We start from the raw sequence: 17,146 nt of genomic DNA, 5'->3' as shown, positions 1-17,146 counted from the left end.
GTGAATTCTGGATCATGCACGGGATATACTTTATAATATATATATGTCCATGGCGGTGCTTCGGCGTATTCAAATTATTTTATCCTCCACATTCAGCAAACAAACAGCATACACAGGAACACATACAAACACACGCATGCACATACGCGCGCGCGCACACACATACACACACACACATGACACTTGACAGACCAAGGTACGGCATTCATTACACACAACACTTTGTGACAGAAAGTTGAATGTATTTTAATCATAATTTTATCATATTGCAATTTTGCGATGGTACCCGTGAACATATTTGGTGAAGTATCGAAGAGTGTGGTCCGCACACCATTCATGCAATAATCACTGACTTACCTTCAGAAACCACATTGAGTTGTTTCATGCTATACCTTATATACTTACATTTCAACTACAATACGGGTCTATTTATATTTCGTTATTTATTTTATAAGTGCTGTTCATAAAGGCAAGCAGTAAAGGCCATTTCCTCTCTTTCCTGCTTTGGGGAAACGAAGAAGAAAGTGAGACTGAAATAATCTTTAGCTGTCGTTACAGAATGTTATCAAGCCTATATTTTATATTAATGCGTAAATATTACATTTATTCTTACATTTATGATCATATTACAAAGATATGATTTTAGAATGCACGCATTGATAACACAGCTTGGACGACTTAAGTCCCTGCTTCCTCTCCCCAAACTGATATATTATACTTTTTGAGGTTTCGTTCTGACTCTCTGTACATTTTATGAACTTGTTCTCTTACAAGATGTGCCGTTCAGTCGGAAATGGAAAATTTCCCGTCTGACTAGAAGATATAAGAAGAAGAGAACACCTTGTACATTATGAGTTAAATAACTATTATAAGAAATAATTTCTTGAGTGCAAAGACGTCCAAAATGTAAAAAAAAATGAAGAAAAAAAAACATATATATCAATAATGCTTCCATACTGACAGGACCATGTGTAGAAATGTATGATAAAAGTAAATTCTGGTTGACTCTCAACCTTCCTATATCCTGTCACCACGGAAAGAGGTACCAGCAGTTTCCCCTCCACCAAACTTCATTCAATCTATGATTAACATAGTTGTACGTTATTGATAACAGCAGAACAAAAACTAATTCTGAAAACTAAATAACACCGAATGAGGTAAATGTTACGGAGTGTCACGAGAAAATGGTTACACGTCAATGTCATGGACTCTGATACCATTTCATCGAAATTTGACCAATATTTTGTAAATATACGAGTGATTCTGACTTCTCTATTCAAACTCTTGTCGATATTTTCTTGTACGGCGTTGCCTTCTCCAGAACAGCAAAGTCGAACGCGGAGTAACAATTATTCCCGTTACGATGCTGTCGACCAGGAGGTGATCTCCCTGTGTCAACTAAAGTCCTGCAATATTTCTCATGCGACGTCGACGATCTTAGTCCTCTACCAGGGCTTGACCACCGGTCAAGGTGAAGTAGTGACCCCTCCTCTTCAAGAGCTCGACATGACTTCCACTCTCCATGACGACGCCGTCTCTGATGACGGCGATGACGTCGGCGTTCTTGACGGTGGAGAGGCGATGGGCGATTACGATGGAGGTTCGTTCTTTCATGGCGTTGTCGAGCGCGTCTTGCACGATCTGGAAGAAAAAAATACACATAGCTATATACTTTTTGTGAACATAACGATCTAGTGATAAATGGAAGTGTTTCTTTGATGTTCCTGTTGCTGTTGTCTTTTTTTTGCAAAAATTAAACCAACCGTATCTTTGGCAGCTAGGATACAAAGCTCACTTTACATAATAATAGGATGGAAGGTCATTGATAATGAAAGCGTATAATAGTCACAAGTAATGTTACGTTTACGTGTTTACACTCTTCACATCAGAGAAATGGGAGCTGGAGAACTTGGGAAGGATAATGGACACTTGCAACTTATGTTGAAGTGAACACTGTAGTTGCGATATTCAGCATTAAGATTTCACTGAACTGGTATTGTTAATCCGAAACCACCAAATTTTGGTTGTGGTTGGAGACATTCATATCCCATTATTCCAATTACAAAAACAAATTTCTAACAAATAGGTTAGACTGAAAGTAATCGTAAAGAAAACAATTGCACACAACAGCATGAACGTAAGAGAAATCAACAGATGCACAATGTACATGTACTGTGCAGGGAGGATAAGGAATTTCCTTAAAGGGTCATGAGTAACCTTTTGTATACGTGAACGGGATGTACCATGTCTTTATCTCATGAGGTGCAGTAAATGGTATTTTATTTATTCTTTTGGGTTATTATGACGTGATTGATACAACGAGGAATTGTTATACAGCGAGAAGTGACTTCTTGTCAGGTAATACACTTAAAAACAAAATGGACAGGCTGCCAACGGCTAAGAATGAAGTGATATACAGTATTCACACACGTGTAGACAACAACATCAGATCTTGTCTTGTGTATCGATGTAATATCATAACACCAGTCGGTTGGGAGTCTTGCTTTCACGTCCACACAATATCTCGGAATTAATTATATTCTAGTAGTGTATCTCCCTCCTCGATATGAACAGTTTCTAACCCGTTAAAAGGCAATCTCTGTATACTGTAAAAAGGCACTTCACTTCCTTCAAACCAGTCCCTGCAGTTGCGAGTGATCTGGCAGACGAAATGAATAGTCAAAGATTCCTAAATTATACCTTTTCGCTCTCCGTGTCGAGGGCTGACGTGGCCTCGTCTAGGAGGAGGATGCGGGGGTTCCTGGCCAGAGCTCTGGCGATGGCCACTCGCTGCTTCTGACCCCCGGACAGCTGGGTTCCTTTCTCACCCACCAGAGTGTCGTAACCCTGTCATGAACCATATAGAGGTTTTCAGTGGTTAGGAGGAAACCTTACTGTCAGACATCAGGATTAATCCGTAGTAAGACGTTTTAGTTCATCCCCGAAAACTCATGCTTCAGTCCTTCGAATCAAGTGTAAATGATTTCAGATCTTATCGTGTACGGAGTCTTATTTTTTTTTAGGTCGGATTGTATACCTTAAGCGTTATATAATCTAAGATGAGGCAACCATTGTTAATCAAAATTCCTTCTCAGTTAGAGTTTGAATTCCCCACGGAAATTGCCATAGCATTTGAGTTTCAGACATTTTTTAATATGATGTAGCCACATAATGCGAAGAAGATTTGGAAGAGGCAGGTGAAGGAGGAGCTTGCTGGGACGGTTTGCTTGAGAAAGGAGGGCGCCCTATAAAATCGGGTAAAGATGATGAGGATGTGTGAGCACGCTTGCGGTAAGAGTGAGGTAAGTCCGACCATAAGATAGCGGAAAACCCCATGTCAAAACTGAATAATGATGACGATTAAGATACAGTCTCAAGCCATCCCTGTGTTAGAGAGGATGCTAAACTAGTAACTGATCAGTGGGAATTAATAGGAATGTTGGGGATGATTGTTCCAATCCTTGTGGAATATAATGTACTCTTAAAGAGTACATTATGTATCTATTGTTGTGTGGAACTTATTTGCTTCAGAATGGTCTCATATTCAAGTAATGTACAGTTCAATGTTTCCATGTTACCATGCCTGTACAAATACGGGGCGATTGTTAAAGGGCCGTTAACATGGTTAACATGTTATTATAATGTGAAATACACCTTTGTGGTTTTCGATTTCTATGACCAAATCTCCTGCCGAGCTCAATCGGATTAAACAGCTTATAAATGTATTGAAGATGCAAATCGTAGTTGACTTATCACAGTGAATAGATCTATTAATCATGGGTATTACACGACTGCAAAGGATAGAAATTTCAAAATAAATCTCGATCGCTTTGGTAATTATTGTCAGTTATTGCAAAACCTCACGTTAATTTCTCTGAAAACGTTAATATGAAAATACACTATTTTTGACATTATGTAATACCAGATTGTCAGAGATGCTTACAGCGCTTTAGGAAGGGAAGTGCGGTTTTCCTCTCTGACACAAAATATTACGTTTATGATTGATTTAAGGGGCGAGCAATAATTATGTCTGAGCCCTGTTGCGTAAAAAGATGAAGTCAACCTATAAAGTGAAATACTACAGCCAACCAGAATTTAGGATTCAGAGACTTGTGTTTCATTTTCTGACTAATGTTTGATATCAACTTTTATGCAACAGAGCTCTGATTTCTTTCTCCTAGGTCTTAAATCTCACCATGGGAAGAGAGGAGATGAAGTCGTGGATGTTGGCCATCTTGGCCACTCGCTCGACGCTTGTCACGTCCATCTCTTCCTCCACGCCGTACTGGATGTTCTCCTTGATAGAGCTAGCGAAGAGGATTGGTTCCTGGCTCACGATGGCCATGTTGGCTCGTAGCCACTGGATGTTGAGGTCTTTGATGGACTTACCATCCACAGACTGTGAAGGAAGATTAGGAACGCTGATATGCAATAACTTGATGTACTTTTGATTAAAATCATAACTATTTGCTTTGATTAATGATTAATGGAATGAAATGGGGCGTCATTGCTTTTAAAATGAAAACTGGAAATTTCAAATCTACGAACTGTATGGCACTTTGTGAGGGGATAACATTATGACATCATTACTTACATATTCATTTTGACTGTTCAAGAACTGTTTTTCTGAGGAATAAACGAAACTTCAAAATAACTTCCTTATTTTTCATACGATTTTGATCAAATTGCCATTGTGCTAAGAACATTTTACTCCGATTTTCAGATTAACTTTCAACTGCACTGGAATTCCCTTCTAAGAGGCCGACTTGCCCATCTTTATCAACTCATACTCTCGTCTTTACATCTACATATTGATACGATTCTGTTTAGACCACTGTACTGACCACTGTCCCGTCCAGCGGGTCGTAAAATCTCTCCAGGAGGGACACAAGTGTGCTCTTCCCGCACCCGCTCTCCCCGACCAGGGCCACCGTCTGTCCCGGTCGGATCGTGAGATTCAGGCCTTTCAGAATCGGAATATCGGGCCGAGTCGGGTAGTTGAACTTGAGATCGGTATAACGTATCTCTCCATCTACGTCTTTCTGAGAGAGCAAAAAGCAAAACAAAAAGAAACAAGAGAGAGAGAGAGAAAAAAAAAAGAGTCTGAAAGTCAAAAAATGTACTCTTAGATTCGTTACCACGTCATCCTGATTACGTCGCAGAAAACACCAAGAAAACTACCGAACAATGTGATTTGTAAGAAAGATTTTCAATCAGCAACTGTGATTAGGTATTCTTTCATAAATTTGGAAGAGAATTAACTATCTGGTTATTACTTCGGTCTTCAGAATTGACCTGTTTTGTCAATGTTTTGTGTTCTCCACGCGATGCTGTATTCCTTTTTTACCATTAACAACGACTAATGGTCCTGCCTTCCTCTTGTGTTGTGTGAGTTCTAATATATCGATGGGGGGGGGGGTGTGATGGCATATCATCGGTGTGTTAGAGTCCGGCGATCAATAAAAGAAATAACAAAGCAATAAGATATCGCGGTATAAGCTAACACTTCAAGCAAAAAAAAAATGACCACGAAGGCAGGAAGTCTAAAAGTAAACTTATTACGATCTAAAACCGCAATAATCAGAAATTATATAAGCTCTGTTTTAATACTCGTCTGATTTTAGTTTACCTATGATTTGCCAGAGTCACAAAGCATCTCACCAGCATGAACTCTTTTATGATAAAGAAAAAACTTCGTCCTTTTTAAACAAGACAGGAATATCAGTATAACACTAGGCAACAAAGCGCTCCGTTGAAAGACGAAAGCGGCGTTTGGTTTCGTTTTCGGAAAAGCTTAAATCGAAGCGGTAGCGTCTGCCATTTTTGACAAGATAATGTCGTAGCAGGCATACCAACAGCAAGTATAATGTTTTACAGAAACTTGTAAGAACATTGTTGCGAGAAAACAAACAAAAGGAAAAAACATAGCCAGAGAATTGCGTAAATTGTTAACATTTTTAAGGAAAATCATAAAAGATGCTGGGTGCTGAAACTCACGGGTGTGGCACCGCGCGTGGAGTAATTGTCGATCAGCGGCTCGGTGGCGAACAGGTGCAGGAGGAGATCGGCCGAGTGTCGAGCCTTGGCATAGTCGGGGAGGAGGGCCATGGCACGACCCACAGACATTCCACCGAAGGCGAGACCAAAAATCACTCTAGATGGGGAAACAGAATAGATATCCAATGATACATAAATATCTCAACTTAGTGAGGGGAGTCATGCAAATGTTGAAGGATTCGAAGCTGCACTACTGGTGATCAAATGTTCGAATTCGGTTATTTAATTGGCTTCTATGTAATCGTATTTTTGTGGTGGTTTGCAGCATTTTGCTTTGTTTTGTTGTAGTTGTATACTCACTTGAATACGTCGTCTCCGTCCATTTCACCGATGGACACCAGATAGCCCCCGAAGCGGAAGGACACGGCGTAGATGAAGAAGATCATTGCTTGCGAGACGGCGAACCCGAGGCCGTTCATCTGGCTGTTTATTTTGCCCTGCCTGATTGGGACGAGGACGACACATTCGAACGCTAGCATTAGTGACATTTTGTCAGGGCTGTAGACAGCGTGTTTCATTCGTGTCTCGTTTTACAAATGCAGAATGATGAAATACGAATGATATCAAATTCTTTGAAATAAATATCAAATAATAACAGCTACCTTCGAAAATGATTGTAGGACAGTGAATACACTGTTCTTTTACGGAGTTAACCTTTTTTTGTTGTTTATGGATCGTTCTGTAATACCTTCTTCATTTGGTATGTGATTTTAACAATTCCATATGGTTAAGATAGCAATGACATTAGAAAGGATACTGTGGTCAGCAAACCGTTTTTTTTTGTAACCTATGTAAGATAAGTGGGGTATTTTGACATGCTAATGGTAGAAATGTTTCTTACTTGTATGGTCGTTGCAGCTGTTCGTCGTAGTTCTTGATCATTCGGTCTTCCAGTGAGAGCGCCGCCACCGTCCGGACGTTTTCTATTGCCTCAGCAGCGATCTGTCAACAGACATCGATTTGATTTGTGCTAAGCTCCATATTATTCAAGCATAGTCGATTTTCAGGCATAGACGTACTGCAAAGACTGTCAGTCCCTACAATTTCTCAACTTGGCATTCGAGTCCATAATAATGACGATCGAGCAGTTCAAGGGATGGGAGAAGGATTTATTGTTAAAACCCTTAAGATAACATCATCGCATTGTTCCGACATCAACCGACAAGATTCTGTAAAACGGGGATTTTAAGAAAATTGAAAGACTTCCATCAAAATAATTTGAGCCTGCATGGGCCCTTCGTACATTACACCATAGACGGACATTGCGGACATCTATTAACAGCTTTAAAAAAAAAAGGATATCGGCTTTAAAGGGAAGGTAAACCCTAAGAGCAATGTGAATTGAGTGAAAGCAGCAACATTAGTAGAACGCATCAGTGAAAGTTGGAAGAAAATCGGACAATCGATGCAAAAGTTATAAATTTTTGAAGTTTTGGTGTTGGAACCGCTGGATGAGGAGACTACTAGAAGTTATGACGTATGAGTGGACAACAATACAAAGAAAATATAAAGAAAATGCTACAAAAATCAATATTTCATGAAAATTACAAATTCTGTCAACTTGATACTGACATATGTTAAGGGTAACAATTATTCCCCCTGCTTTCTGAAAGCGGTTAGTCAAGTGCTCTTTCATAATGCTAGGAAAATGAATTTGTGTTGAATTTCCTTTATATTTTCTTTGTATTGTTGTCCTCTCATACGTCATAACCTCTAGTAGTCTCCTCATCCAGCGGTTCAAACACCAAAACTTTAAAAATTCATAACTTTTGCAACGATTGTCTGATTTTCCTCAAACTTTCACTAATGTGCTCTACTACTGTTGCTGCTTTCACTCAATCCACATTGCTCTTTGGGTTTACCTTCCCTTTAACAATGTATTACTGATGAGTTTGATCAGTCGAAGCATACTATATTCCGCTTCACTCTTTGTTGAATGGAATGAAAGAAAAATATTGTTTCATGGCAAAACAAGTTAACTCTATTATTGTCGATATGAGATTTTCGACTAAACCCGCTGAAAAAAAATAAGGAAAATGAGAAGAAAATAAAAGAAATTTTATCACAACTTCAAGAATATTCCCAGTGATACTTCAAGTGAGGTACTTCTGGAAAGGTTTTATTTTGCTCTGCCTGGTGATGGACTTACATTAAAAGTGTATATAAATGGCGATTAGCCCGTTTTGCAATCAATATCTTTAGTTCCACACACAAATCGCAACGCCAAGAAAAAGGAGTGTCACTTACGGGCGTGGTCGCATGATTATAGCGAGCTTTTAGTAGATCTGCGACGTGAACGCTTTAAGACGTAGTCTCCCGGCCCGGGGTAGACACTTAAAACAACCCTCTCGCGCATGTGCAGAACACGATTTTGGGACTAATTAACAGAAGAATAAATTTGCATAAACCATAGTTTGAATTTAAACCATCTTCGTGAATTCGGACCATTAAGCCGAGTACCTTCCCGGATTCCTCGATGAGGGCAGCATCGCGGGTCTGTGAACCCTGCAAGATCTTCATCTGCAGGCCGCCGGTGAAGGCGAGCACGGGGAGACAGGCGAGGATGAGCAGAGCCAGCTTCCACCCGAAGATGAATCCGATGGCGAGGGCAGCCGTCATCGTCACCAGGGACTGTACGACGATGCTCAGTCGGGCACCGGTCGCCTAGCAACAGATAAGATGAAAGAGTTATTTCTGCTCATTAAAAAATCAATCTCCTTGTTAAACCTGACCATAAAATTCTTTGCGAAGTCCGCAATCAATTACACCAAATACACACACGCGCGCGCTTATTTGCACACAAACACACACACACACACACACACACATACACACACGTCATGACCGAAACAGGCATCACAAAACCTCAGTACACTTAAAAACGTGGGAAATTTGCATGTATGCCTCATGTTATCATTGTGCGTGGGTTATTGCATATACGTATCAATGTCAAATGCTACAAATAAACAGTTAAGTTCGGTTCAGTTCAGTTTATCTTTTTTTCATCAAGCAAAAAAAGAAACAAAGCATAATCTAACATAAAGAACAAAGTATAATACAATAGAAAGACACAATAAGAATTAAAATTAATGAATCCTTGCATCGACCTGTTTCTATTGCAACTGATTGACAAATTGCCATACACAACGTAATTATGAACACAGTTGGGGAAAACTCCATTCGAAAAAGAGGTCAAAAATTGTATTCGAACAAAAACAAAAGTTTGTCGTAACTTGTATTCGTTATATCAGAGCCCCATTCACGAAGTTTGCACACCACAATAGTAATGTAATTCGATATACGTCTCACCCCTTTAACGTTGGAAGCGTCCGCCGACAACCTCGTGGCGAGCGCCCCAGTGCTGTGGGAAGGCTGGTCGAAGTACGCTACGTCCTGCCGCATTATTGCAGAACAATTAAGATTGAGGAAAATCATGAATATGTAGAGCAAGCAAGGATTAAGCAAGCTAGACAGGTGTAGACGGTACAGACAAAGAGAGAGAGAAACATGGGTCAGAGTCCCCGCGTTCACATTGGTCCCCGCGACGCGGGGACAGCCATAAGAGATCTTATCTTTTTTACAACTGACCGTTCACATTGGTATCTCATCTGTCCCCGAGCTGAGGGGGGGCAATTGGGGCTTGGGGCGAGCTCTACCAGGCATAGCGCATGCGCACATTTGATGACCACAGCTGGACGCTATCAATTTCGCCCCAAGGTCACTCTCCCCTCCAAAACTTGTCCCCGTACCCGACTTGCTTGGCGGGGACGGGGGGACAAGTCCCAGTGAGCGTTCACATTATAGTTTTGGAGGAGAAAGTCCCACAGCTCGGGACTTTCCCCGCGTCGCGGGGACCAATGTGAACGCGGGGAGTGATAGGTTAGGATTACAAAACATAGATTTATAGATCATGAATAGATAGATGATTTTGTATAGATTAGAGGGATGGTGTATCAGTTTTGATTGAGATGGTCGGTTTTTGACTTTTTGCAAGATAATTCGAAACCACTCTCTAAAATATCTAAGAACATACAATTCTAAAAGGATTAACTGTTTATTTGATAACAATTGAATATGATGAGAACAATGAGAAAATGAAAGAATATCTGTATTGATGTTTTTAAATTCACTGTTGATTTTCCTCCGGACCCCAGTACTGAGCGCTGCATTTTCATTACTGTCTACTCAAATAATTTTTATAATACTTTCAGTTCTCATGCATTATTAGTTCTTTGCAATAAGTCAGCGAAAGCGTAAGGTAAACACTCTGGTCGTCAGGAGATAATGAAAATAATGCATCAAGTTTGAAAAAAAAAAGATAACCAGGGCTGCCAACTTTCCGGCATCGTTATGAAGGTTACAGAGATTTGGTGAAACTTGCGTTTTACTACCATCTTTACCAATTGGTTACTGAAACACCGGACACCGCCCGTCTTATTACTCCGTAAAACGCCCGAAACTGCCCGTCCGTTTTTAAAATAGTTTCATGCTTTTCCATTTTGTGTTTTCATATAGAATATATAATTATGAAATTTGAAAGAGGTCAAAGGTCAACAAATGCATGTCAGAATTATTTCTGTGACACACCATTCTCTTAATAGCCTCTTAAATAAATAACTTTTAAATAACTTATAATAGACAAAAATAAACCAGCTGTGAGCTATTGCACATAATCTAGAAGGTTGTCGAAATGAGAGCAATGTTGCTGTACCTTCCAGGGAACCACAGGACATTATGTACAGAATTTTCATTTGCTAAACGGTAAACAGACATAATACCAAAGGGAGACACTATTCTCTTGCCGGGATATAAAGAGATATCCAAGTGTGAGGGGAGTCTTCTAGTAAATGATGAGGAAGACTTGGAAGCTCTGGTATACTAGGGAGATAGAAAGAGAACATCTCCTTGGGTGTACTCGTCACTTGATCGTGGAGTGCGTCTACTGCGGTTGGGGTCGTCCCATGAGACCGACACCCACGAGTCATACAGCCCCCGAGTTCGACAATGAAAAAAAGGTCCATGAATCGTACATCCCACTAGTCATACAGCCCATGAGTTCGACACTTGACAAATAAGGCTCATGCGTTCGACACTACATAAAACAGCCCGCGACTTCGACATTACAACTCTGGGCTTAACTCATAGGCCTTGTTTGCTTAGAGTCGAACTCATGGGCTGTATGATTCATGGGTGTCGAACTCGTGACGTGTAACCCTGCGGTCGATTACCTGTCGAAGAATCGTCCAGAAAGCCTTACGGCGGAGGCGGAGTGTGAGCTCCTCCCCCGACACGGCGAAAGCACTCCCAGTCACCGTGTTGCAGATGAAGAGAAGCCCGCCCAGTGCCAGGAACATCAACGACCAAAAGATGGCTTCCTCTTGGAGCTCGTCCGGCGGGAGGCTAAAGATCTGCGCGGTTAGCATGGTTTGTTCGAGAGGAGAAAATGTGATACTTTTAACATCAACAATCAATATATTTGTATATTTGTATGAAGTATACCCTTCATATTGTATTGCATCTCTACAACGATTCAAAAGGAAGTCATTATTACCACAGGAAAAGGCATTTGAAAATTAAAGATTTAAAACAGAAACTGTCAATTTTTTTTTTCTCATTGATAAACAAGAATATCGCTTTTTGCTGGGATCCCTTTGTTTTTCTTTTTTACAACTGTCTATGATATTCATATTCTCTCATTTTTTTTTTGTCAGTGTTGCATCTTAGCTTAATAACTATAATTCAAGGAAAGCATGCATCACTAGTAGGATACCAACAGTAAATCAACGTGAGACAATGTTCTACGGATCTGTCAAACATGTATCTTATTAATCTGAAATTCTGCGCAGGGATCTTTTTCCGGATATAATCAAAATTCCGTGAATAAGGTCATATTGTGCGCATGCGCTAAATCCGCCACTGAATATTTTCCGTATTCCGTGATATGACGTCATGATATTACACAGCTAGCTGCGCGTGTATAGACCGATTCAAGTGACTTTTCATGGAAGTGCGCCCTCTTAAGGCGACGCCATAACTGGGGGCCAACCAGGCCGGGTCGCGTTTTTTTTTTTTAAGACGGCACAGATTGGGGCATGGCGCGTGTTAAACCTATGGGAAAAACGTTGGGTTAGGGTTTTTGGTTAGGGTTAGGGTTAGGGTTAGGGTTAGGGTTAGGGTTAGGGTTAGGGTTAGGGTTGGGGTTAGGGTTAGGCTTAGGGTTAGGCTTAGGGTTTGATGGTTAGGGTTAGGATTAGGATTAGGGTTAGGTTTAGGGATAGGGTCCCCAATAGATTTTTAGGGTCCCCAATCTGCGCCGTCTAAAAAAAACACGCCGGTCAGCAAGCGCCGTGCGTGCTTGGCAAGGGTGCCAACGGCAGCCAGTGCTTTTACCATGGTACCCGGCGCCAGCCGGCCAGCTAGCTATCTCTGGCGCTGGTAGCGATCGACGCATCTGGCTTTGAGACAACTACAGTCTACATTTTAAATGTAAAATTAAAAAAACTATACCGACTATGAGCGAATGGGTGGGTGTCATATATGGATGTAGCCAAAACTTGAATTTCAAAGTAAATATCGGTACGATCCGTGAGTGTTTGTAGACTCCATTTCCCTTGCGATGACTTGGGTACTCGCGTGTAAGCCCCATATAGATCTATACAGAGAGGATTATAAGAGAAAACCATATTGTCCATAATTATTTATAACAATCTGTAACTATCCGTAACTATCCGAAAATATCCGCAACTCTCCGCAAGTGTTCAGAACTATTACGTGCCAATTCGTAAGAATATCCGCAAGTGGACGCAAGTATTCGCATCTGGTCGTATCTGTCCGTATCGCCCGCATTTTTTCCCCGTATGTTTTGTACAAATTTTCTGGTGACGGCGAAGGATCCGCGGGAGTCCGCAGAAAAAAAAATGACTTTTTTGGACGTAACGCCGGACGCAGAGCATTATGTGACTGGGGCCTGACAGCCGACGATTTCAACATTATTCACGTGAGGAAATCAGCGAGAAGAAGGTTAGCCTGTGTAACTTTACCAATGAGATTACACTACAGAATTCATGTAGATCTACACTTCAAAAGATACTATTAGTTATCCCCTGCTTGTTCACGAAATACGGGCAAATATCTACGGTCTGGGGCCATATTCCATGAGGCCGAAGGCCGAATGGAATATGGCACTAGACCGTAGATATTTCCCGTATTTCGTAAGAACAAGCAGGGGGTAACGATTTTATCTTTTAGTGTAAGTGCTAACCTTCTTCTCGCTGATTTCCCCTCGTGAATGATGTTGAAATCGCCGGCTGTCAGCCATGACCATGTTGACTTAGGCCTACGTCTCGCGAGCTGATTACCGTATGCGCGCATACAATGTACAAATACGGTAAGTACAAGCCATAAGATACTGCAGTAGCCAGAAACGTAAGCTGCTGTTGCTGTCGTTTATCAAGCGTCTAGTGGTCTCAGGTTATGTGCGTAATACGCTTGAGGACCACGCGCTGTCCATTTGTTTTGTACAGGATTAGCGCGCACTTTCCTATAAGCGTCTTTGGTACACGCGCAGCTAGCTGTGTAATATGACGTCATATCACGGAATACGGAATATATTCAGTGGTGGATTTAGCGCATGCGCACAATATAACCTTATCACGGAATACGGGATATATTCAGTGGTTGATTGACCAATGAGATTACAGAATTCACGATCACTAAAAGATAAAATCTTTACCCCCTGCTTGTTCTTACGAAATACGGGAAATATCTACGGTCTGGTGCCATATTCCATTCGGCCTCCGGCCTCACGGAATATGGCACCAGACCGTAGATATTTGCCCGTATTTCGTAAGAACAAGCAGGGGGTAAGTAATATTGTATTTAGGTTTCGTGGCACAAGACTTTCTGCATGCATATAATTGCACCTTTTGCATGAGAGACAAGGCGTTACCATGTTTTGTAGGGAGGGCTGTGGGTTGGGGAGCGAGTAATGGCAGTCGGGATGGGAGAGTTAATAATTATTTTCACGGGCTTCTTGTTATGTTGCTTTAGTTGATGTAATGATGTATCAATATTGTGTTTGTATATGATATTATTATCTTATGCGTATTATTGTTATTAAATGTGTATGTGTGTGTATTTACTTATATTAGTTTCATAGTCAGGAGTTTCAAAATGTGATTATTCATCTAAAGCTGGACCACTCGGAAGACCAGCACGACCATGAAGGCCGAGCTGAGCAGGGCAATCCATCCGTTTATCTTTGGCAGTTTTATATCCCAGTAGTTTTGTATCATTGTTACTTTGTGATTTTACGATGAATAAACAAACAAACAAACAAACAAACGAAACATTAAAGACTTGGGTCGTCATCGACCTCTTTTTTTGCAACTCACCGCAATGACCTCACTGAAGACGATGGCGAAGGCAGGGTAAGCGATTCCCTGGATACCAGCGAAGATGCAGCCGACGAGGATGACGTGCCACTCGGGACCATTCAGCGTCAGGATCTGTTGGAGCGCGTTCTTGAGGGGATTGGACGGCACCCACTTTCCTAACACTTTCCTAACATTGCTAACGCTTTCCTAACACTTTCCTAACACTTTCCTAACATTCCTAACACTTTCCTAACGTTTCCGAACTTATGCCCCTGTGTCAAAACCTTATCTGCGCATGCGGATACGTCCGTCGCCCGTGAATGGCTGCCTCACAGTACTGATTTGCGTATGTAAATTACAGTCTTCGTATCATCGTCGCTCTCTCTCGCGCAACCAACACGCGCGAGACTCGAAACCTGGAGCGAACTCTCGACAATCCTGGCCGCCGAGCGCCGCCCGGCGGCGCGGCGGCGGTTCCCGGCGGTGGTGGTGGTGGTGCACGGTGAGGCAGGTGGATCGGTCGAACCTCTGTCTGATGTTTCTTGCGAATGCCAGTTCGAGAAAAGTTACTTCCTTCTAAGGTAAAGGTGAGTAAGAATCTCATAATACTAATTGAACGTGTCTAGGGAAATACCCGGGTGATAATAGAGCATGTGTGAGGAAATGTTGATGTTGGAGTTACTTTCTCAAGCACGCGTCAACGCTTATTGTCGTGCTTTGCGTACATACAGTGCCAGTGGCAGTGCAGTGGCCAGGTTGTCTCTGCATTTCTTAATTTATTTCCCAAATCGGATATTGTAGAATCTAAACCACTCCGTGTTTCATCGAGTTAATCTACTGTGGTTATATTTACTGAAACTGAAACATGATTTAGTTTTGTCCTCACTACATTTCGAGGTTGATAACAAAATGTTACTCTAACGTTACTACCTACGGTGGATCCGGGCTAACTCGGCCCACGGGACAACTCGTCCCACCCGTCGAGGGGGGGGGGTCGGGCTAACTCGGCCCACGGGACATCTCGTCCCACCCGTCGAGGGTGGGCCGAGTTGTCCCACCCGTTGGTATCGATAGTGATCGTGAGCGCTCGTCTGTGTTTGAGTTTATTTCGTCTTTATGACGTCTTTTCTAACCGTAATTTTTATGGAATTGTGCTCAGTGGTTTCTGTAAAGAATATTTGCCAACTTTTGGGGGATACAACGACGTAAAAATGAAATTTCAGACGTTTTTATCGCGGTTCGCGATCCCCATAGGTTCGCGTTCATTTCGCGCGGTGGGCTAACTCGGCCCAGCTAAGTTTTGGCTGTTGTTTTGTCAGTAAATCCCCGTAAAACTATCAATTTTATCATGTATGAAGGTGTATTCAGGGTTCCTTCAACTAATTTCATCTTCGAGGGAATTTAATTTTGCACATGTTTGGTGAAATGTTGGATATTTGTTCGCATGATTTCATCTTTGCCGTGTCCGCACCGCACTGGTCTCGCCACTGCAACTCGCTCACACACACAGTGGCAGAGCTGAGCTGGCAGCGCCATGCCCACTCGGAGAGGCGCGGCGGCGGGGCGCAGCGGGGCGCTGCGCGTGGGGCGCGAGCGGCAGAGGGAGCAGCCGGCCGCGTGTACTCCGTACCCGTATCCCCAGTAGAGAAGAAATCAAATTATGTAGCAGATCATTCGATGTGAACTACATGAAGGTCATTATATGCATTTGATTTTAACTGTTAAATGGTTGTTGTTGTTGCTGATTTTATGTATAGATCTGCGTTCTACTCAAAAGTTATTTCTGTCCAATGAATGTTACTTTTTTTCTTAATAAAAACAAACAAGCAAAAGTCAAAGGGGTGAGTCTGTTTATGGGCATTACCGTGGAAATTAATAAATTGTTTGATATCCAGTGGTCAGTTATTTGACCTGTAGATATGGATGGTTTGGTTGAATAGTTGATATCATAAAACCGGTAATGAAATGTAGTGCTAGCTAGATTGGCCTTGTTTATGATTGTAGGGCCTACCTTTTGTGTGTACTTTCAAAAATAAAAAGGAATTGTTTTTGTTTTGATGACATTGCCATTTTTGCCATGGGAATCCTTACCCTAATTCAAGAGAAAAGTCCTCTGCCACCTGTACCTGCACGATAATGGCCAACCGTCAAGTTCTTTTTCTTTTTCTTTTTTGTAATTTTCTTTTTATATATGTACTGTATATACAGTGTATATCTCTCTCCCTCTAGCTATGTTATGTATACTGTGATGATCTATTGAACCAAACTTGGACTTCATATCTTAATCTTTTCCATGCCTTAGCCCTATTATATGTGTTAATCTTTTACATTTTTATTTATTTGTACAAAACAAGGCTGATTATAAAATTCTCAAATCCTTGCTTGTCCTGCACTCATACTGTTGAATTCATGCACATTTTTTTTTTTTTTTAACAAGCAGCAAAGATGAATAACTTCTCAAATGGTCTTCCTTGTCAAGCACGGTACTCAAAGTGTTACATAATTTGCAGTCATGCAGGGTCACAAAAGAAACATTACAACATGCACTGGTAGGCATTGGTAATGTCATGCATATAAGCTCTCATCTTCCTTCACAAAAGAATCTGTTGTTTTGTGGCCATTGCATCCTTTCGACTGTTGCCCTGCCTGCCCTTGATTACAAAGTACCGGTACTGCTCTTTCCAAGACTGCAAGATCACAGCAAATGTTGAATA

At 41.4% G+C, this 17,146-nt stretch overlaps 1 protein-coding gene across 1 annotated transcript; it reads right to left on the bottom strand.

Annotated features, from left to right (window-relative positions):
* Positions 1-221: 221 nt before the first annotated feature.
* Positions 222-15,036, bottom strand: LOC140238674 (ATP-dependent translocase ABCB1-like). The gene is made up of 12 exons (XM_072318575.1): positions 14,860-15,036; positions 14,451-14,564; positions 11,286-11,465; positions 9,367-9,450; positions 8,518-8,721; positions 6,899-6,999; positions 6,358-6,498; positions 5,998-6,154; positions 4,845-5,042; positions 4,196-4,399; positions 2,701-2,847; positions 222-1,641 (listed from the first exon to the last, which is right to left on the bottom strand). Exons 1-12 carry the CDS (start codon positions 15,034-15,036, stop codon positions 1,438-1,440), a joined length of 1,911 nt encoding a protein of 636 aa, XP_072174676.1. The 3' UTR covers positions 222-1,437.
* Positions 15,037-17,146: the final 2,110 nt, after the last annotated feature.

Source organism: Diadema setosum, chromosome 15, assembly GCF_964275005.1.
Source record: "Diadema setosum chromosome 15, eeDiaSeto1, whole genome shotgun sequence".
NCBI classification, from domain to species: Eukaryota; Metazoa; Echinodermata; class Echinoidea; order Diadematoida; family Diadematidae; genus Diadema; species Diadema setosum.
Note: the sequence above shows the minus strand (reverse complement) of the source record. Positions and strands in the feature narration are given on the sequence as shown.

Coding starts and splice junctions, on each gene's coding strand:
- LOC140238674 (XM_072318575.1), bottom strand. CDS start 15,036: ATGAGATTCTTACTCACCTTTACCTTAGAAGGAAGTAACTTTTCTCGA. Junction 14,565..14,859: donor GGCGGCCAGGATTGTCGAGA/GTTCGCTCCAGG, acceptor GCGCTCCAACAG/ATCCTGACGCTGAATGGTCC. Junction 11,466..14,450: donor TCTTCAGTGAGGTCATTGCG/GTGAGTTGCAAA, acceptor CTAACCGCGCAG/ATCTTTAGCCTCCCGCCGGA.